The sequence below is a fragment of the Lactuca virosa genome, chromosome 3, assembly GCF_052849685.1.
Source record: "Lactuca virosa cultivar CGN04683 chromosome 3, Lactuca_virosa_CGN04683_v6, whole genome shotgun sequence".
NCBI lineage: Eukaryota > Viridiplantae > Streptophyta > Magnoliopsida > Asterales > Asteraceae > Lactuca > Lactuca virosa.
Genome location: NC_136428.1, coordinates 312130555 through 312136572, shown reverse-complemented (window position 1 = coordinate 312136572; position 6018 = coordinate 312130555). Strand labels below are relative to the sequence as shown.

The 6018-nt window shown below is 39.1% G+C and overlaps 1 protein-coding gene across 1 annotated transcript; it reads left to right on the top strand.

Moving 5' to 3' along the window:
- Positions 1 to 2543: 2543 nt before the first annotated feature.
- On the top strand, positions 2544 to 6017 carry ABCI15 (trigalactosyldiacylglycerol2). Its single transcript, XM_079086505.1, has 5 exons — positions 2544 to 3230; positions 3308 to 3637; positions 5246 to 5361; positions 5522 to 5612; positions 5694 to 6017. The coding sequence occupies exons 1-5, from the start codon at positions 2694 to 2696 to the stop codon at positions 5784 to 5786; spliced, it is 1167 nt and encodes a 388-aa protein (XP_078942631.1). The 5' UTR covers positions 2544 to 2693; the 3' UTR covers positions 5787 to 6017.
- The last annotated feature ends 1 nt before the right edge of the window (position 6018 follows it).

Sequence of the window (6018 nt, the reverse complement as noted above, 5' to 3'; positions counted from 1 at the left end):
GGGTTTCCTCCCATGCTGCCAACTCGCCGAGTTGAGGCACCTCAACTCGTCAAGTTGACTCATTAAACTTCGCGGCCAAAACAACTTCAACACATCTAGTTGAGGCTTTCAACTCGATGAGTCCTCCAGGAAAAATGAAATAATTGGAAATAAAATATACTAGAAACCAGGCGTGACAATTCTCCCCCACTTGAATCAGACTTCGTCCTCGAAGTTCGCCGTCTCGAACAATCCTGGGTAATGTTCCCTCATCTCCTCCTCGGGCTCCCAAGTCCACTCCGACCCCTTGCGATGCAGCCATTGCACCTTCACTAGCTCCGCTACCTTGTTCCTCAAGGTTTTTGTCTTCCGATCTAATATTGCCACTGGTTTCTCAACATAATTCAGGCGGTCATCCACCTGATTATCCTCCAAGGGTACAACTGCGGAATCATCCACAAACACTTCCGCAACTGAGAGACATGGAATGTGCTATGAATCTGGTTGAGCTAGGCCAGAAGATCTAGACGATACGCAACCCGGCCCACCCGAGCCAAAACCCTGAAGGGACCGATATATCTGGGGCCCAGCTTGCCCCGCTTTCTGAACCGGATGACACCTTTCCAAGGTGACACCTTCAGGATAACCATATCTCCCACCTGGAACTCCAAATATGACCGGTGCTTGTCGGCATAGCTCTTCTGCCGACTCTGGGTTGTCTAGAACCTGCTCCAAACCTGCTGAATCATCTCGGTAGTCTTGAGTACCACCTCGGTACTCCCGATGACTCGCTGAACGACCTCACCCCAACAAATCGGGGTCCTACATTTCCTCCCGTAGAGCATCTCGAAAGGAGGTCGATTAATGGTAGCGTGATAGCTGTTGTTATACGAAAATTCCGCTAACGGAAGATACGTATCCCAACTCCCACCAAAATCTAACATGCACGCACGCATCATATCCTCAAGATTCTGAATCGTCCGCTCACTCTGCCCATCGGTCTACGGATGAAAAAATGTACTGAAATGGAGACGAGTGCCCATCTCGTCATGAAACCGCTTCTAAAACCTGGAAGTAAAACGAACATCTCGGTCGGAGACCACCGACACCAGCACCCCATGACATGCCACCACCTCACGAACATAAATCTCGGCTAAATTCTCTGCAGAAATACTCTCCTGGATCGGGATGAAGTGCGTGCTCGTGGTCAATCGATCCACAATGACCCAAATAGAATCCACTCTGCGTGCTGTCCTGGGAAGCTTCGTGATAAAATCCATCGTAATGTCTTCCCATTTCCATACGGGAATCTCCAACGGCTGCATCTTGTCGTGACGTCGCTGATGCTCGGCCTTGACTTTCCTGCAAGTCAAGCACCGCTCCACAAACCATGTTATATCCTGCTTCATGCAGGGCCACTAGTAATCAGGGCGAAGATCCCTATACACCTTTGTCGCCCCGGGATGAAAGGAGAATCTCGACTTGTGACCCTCCTCCATCATAACTTGGCGCACCCTGCCCCAATGCGGAACCCAGACCCTCCAATGCAAAGTTAACAGTCCCGGGCTATCATAATCGAAGGAAGCCACCTGACTCACTATCTTCTCACACTTCCGGCGCTCTTCCTTCATAGCCTCAACATGTGTCTCCCGGATCCGTTCCAGCAACGGAGTAATCACTGTCATCATTAAGCATATACCACGAATCGGAGCCGCGGCCGCCTTACAGCTGAGAGCATATAGAAACTTGTTTTAAACCAATTTGTTATGCAACCATCATACATATATTTATCGTAAAAAGTTTATTAATTAGAATTATATTTAAATTTTGAAATATTTGTATACAACCTCTTTCTACACATATTAGTGTGGAAATTTTACTATGAGTGATATTCTACATCCTTGATAATTTTATTACGATTGATATTCTATATCCTTGAGAGTCTCTAAGGTTGCAGGCATGCAATATTTGAAAACAAACGTCAACGAAAGTTCAAACACAAAATGCCAATGTCTGGATTGTCGTAATCCCAAAATTCAACTCTTTTCAAAACTTTAACTAGTTTGAAAAGTTATCATTTGTCAACCTCGAACGATATAATCACATAGCTACTTTTGGGGAACTATTGACAAAATGTTGCAACCCTTACCATATAATCATATAGCTACTCTTGGTGTGATGTTGCAAAAGTGGGACAAATAGCCTTGATGCTCAAGTTATCAAAAGGGGCAAAAGTCCACATCGTTTTCCATGTTTTTGTACAAAAAAGAACAAGTTAACATTAGCCAACATCTTGTTCAAGGATTTCCATCTTTGGCTTAACATGACCAACTCCTAATTTAACCAAATACGATCCTATTATTAGAAAGAAAGATACCATCGTCGTTAAAGTATTAGTCGATTGACAAACTACTCTTATTGATATGAGGCACCCAACACATTTCGTGATTTGTAGCCTCGAAGACAAGTCTCTTTTACAAGAGGAGTTTAAATAACACTTTTTATCAAGTAAATGGGAAGTATTGCCTTTTGTGATAAGTAGGCGTGGTATAATTGAAATATTGTTTGTTGAGATGTTAGTAGCGACATGATGGGGAAGAGCAAAAGAAAAGAGTATCCCGAAATACCATTTGCTTAGTACTTCCTCTTCTATCTCCTCCTACTCCCTTCTTTTCTACATCCATTCTCCCCCGTTTCATTGATCATTACAAAAGATGGTCGGCAATTCTATAGCAAACATTCCAATTTGCCCTACTACGATGCTAGCTGCACAATGGGTCTCCCCCAAATCCCGTTTAATTGCCCTAAATACATTCCCTTCACCACCCCCAAAACGGCGTTCACTTACTGTAAAAGCCGCATCTCACGATACAGAAAACAGCCAACAACCCTCATCGTCATCGTCTTTAGAAAGCAATAAGAAGAACCCACTTGCAGTTGTCCTAGACGTTCCCCGGAATATCTGGAAACAAACGTTGCGCCCTCTCAGCGATTTTGGGTTCGGTAGGCGAAGCATTTGGGAAGGCGGAGTTGGGTTGTTCTTGGTGTCCGGCACTGTGTTACTTGCACTTAGTTTAATTTGGTTAAGAGCTTTCCAGTTGAAGTCCAGGTTCAAAAAGTATCTAGCTGTATTCGAATTTTCTCAGGCTTGTGGGATTTCCACTGGTACTCAAGTTCGGATCAGAGGGGTTACTGTTGGTAACGTTATCCGTGTTAATCCTTCTTTGAAAAGTATCGAAGCGGTCGTAGAGGTTAGTTGCATTGTCACTTGATCTTCTAGTGAAAGATTTTGAGGTCTATTGATTGATTGTTGATTGTGTAATTGTAGGTTGAGGATGATAAAACAATTATACCTAGAAATTCGTTGATTGAGGTGAATCAGTCGGGGCTTTTGATGGAAACCATGATTGATATTACTCCTCGAGATCCAATTCCTACACCTTCTTTTGGGCCTCTGGACCCAGATTGTGCTAAAGAAGGCTTGATCTTGTGTGACAGACAAAAGTTAAAAGGAGACCAAGGTGTAAGCTTGGATGCATTAGTTGGGATTTTTACACGTCTTGGAAGGGAAGTAGAACAAATCGGTGTTGCTAACACTTATGCATTGGCGGAAAGAGCTGCTGCTGTTATCGAAGAAGCAAGACCATTGCTTTTGAAGGTTTGATTTCATTTGGTAACCTTTTTCTGATTGAATACTTTTAAAAGAATGGAAATTGGAGTTTGAAGGAATTGAAAATCTGTAAGGGGTTTGGTTGGCATTGTAGTTTGTAAGGAGACTTTGGTCTTTTTAATCCTGATGAAAAGGGAATGGAATTTAATCCCCATTCATTTGCCAGCCAAACGCTTTATGAAATGGAATCTCACATTCCAATTCCTCCTGATTCTGCTGAAATCCACAAGCCAAAGATGATCTTAAGGTTGATCTAAGTGTTTGCTCATTTTGGCGTTTGGTTTGCTGAATTTTGTGGGAACTGGAATTCAAATCCAGTTTTTTTTTTTTTTTGGTTTCAAATGAGTAATGATTTGAATTGGGTTGAAATTCACAAAATCTTTTTCATCCTGGAACCTATGGAATTCAATTCCCTGCATTTTCTCACTATTAGAATAATTAAATGCTAGGGAAAACAATGTAGTTCCATTGATTTGTTTACTATAGCATCCTACTTTTATTTCTTTTTGTTACAACTTACAACATTGTGTGTTGAAAAGTCTACCAAATTATAGCGATCTCGTCCAAATACAAAGCAATTTCGATACTATAATAAGAAATGCTACAATACACAAACATATGAAAGTACATTGCTTTTTTTCTTGCATATAGCCTTTGTAAAAAATACTCAAATACCCTTTAACCTTTCACAAGTACATTGCAAAAGCTTGACAGAACTCAATTATTTTAGATTCAAAATCCAACAAATTCCAGTTCCTTCCAAAACATTATACAAACGAAATGCCTCTTAGTGTCCACACTTTCATTTGATGAATAGCTTGTTGGTGGGCACATAAGAAGAATAATAGCATTGCATTCGTTCTTTAATATATACTCCCTCCAATCTCTATCCTTAAAATAATGCCAACAATTTCCTCTTAAAGTTGTACCAAAAAAAAACATTTCCTTGTTTCGGAAAGTTTTCTGCCCATTATTGTAAACCTTACATGAAATTAGTAACTATAATTGTGGTTCATAAGATATCTTTAGACCTTTTAATCAATATTCAGTAGGCAAACATCTTGTTTGAAGTTTGTGCCAAGTCAAGAACACTGGAGGGAGTATTAGATTCTCTCACTAATTGGCAAACATCTACATGTGTCATGTGAGGTTGTGTTTGGATTTGCATCGAAAGTGATCCTGTTTCAAGTGTTTGGCAAAAACTGTTTATGATTATTTATTTATTTATTTAGTTAGTGTCGAAACAACCAGATTATCTGATGTTGGTTCTTCAAGTTGCTGCAAATGCGTTCACTTTAAAGATGCACATATAAGATTTAACAAATCTGTGGGTTGTGATCCATTAAAAAATTATTTTTCCCCCTTGGAAAGAAAATTGGTTTAGATCAGCAAAAAGTATAAAAGACATTTAAGCCCTTTAGATGTGAAATCTTCATCGAGTAGGCTACTTAGTTATGTCAACTTTGAAATCTTGAACATTTTAACGAGTAAATGATGATGAATGATGGTTAAGTAATATCTGAAAAAAATCATGGGAAATTTTTCAAAAAGTTTGGTTATAATGTTTGTTTTTGTATTGTAATGATTGCACCACAGATCCAGGCCATGGCAGAGGATGTTCAACCTATGCTGGCGGAGGTTCGTGAAAGTGGCTTGCTGCAGGAAGTCGAAAGTTTAACAAAAAGTCTCACTCAAGCATCAGAGGATTTGAGGCACTGCACTTACTTCATATATATATATATATATATATATATATATATATATATATATATATATATATATATATATATATATATATATATATATATATATCGCTGAAAGAATAAAAAAATTTTCAGTTAACATTGATATTTTCCATTTTTGATTTTGCAGAAAGGCGCATTCGTCAATTATGACTCCGGAGAACACAGAGTTGATTCAGAAGTCCATATATACCCTTGTATTTACTTTGAAGAACATTGAGGTATGTATTTAAACTTTTTTTTTTTTCTTTCGTTCCAAGTTTCTTGACTTGTAATTCTTGATAATATTTTGGCATTTTCAGAGTATAAGCTCCGACATTTTGGGATTCACGGGTGATGAAGCTACCAGGAAAAACTTGAAATTGGTCATCAAATCACTCAGCCGGCTATTGTGACAAGTCAAAACTTAAATATAAAACCCACAATTTCCATTTCCAATTGTTAAAGTTTATAGATTGTGATGTGATTCGGTTTTTTTAGTATGTGTTATAGGATGCATTTTGTTAGTAGAGTTGAGATTTTAAGTGTGATCCAGAGAGACATCCCGTAGGATTGAACGTTTTAAACGTTGGTACTTTGTATTAACTGATTTTTCGTATTATATGAACAAATCATATTTATATGCAT

Coding starts and splice junctions, on each gene's coding strand:
- ABCI15 (XM_079086505.1), top strand. CDS start 2,694: ATGGTCGGCAATTCTATAGCAAACATTCCAATTTGCCCTACTACGATG. Junction 5,362..5,521: donor CAAGCATCAGAGGATTTGAG/GCACTGCACTTA, acceptor TTGATTTTGCAG/AAAGGCGCATTCGTCAATTA. Junction 5,613..5,693: donor TTACTTTGAAGAACATTGAG/GTATGTATTTAA, acceptor TGGCATTTTCAG/AGTATAAGCTCCGACATTTT.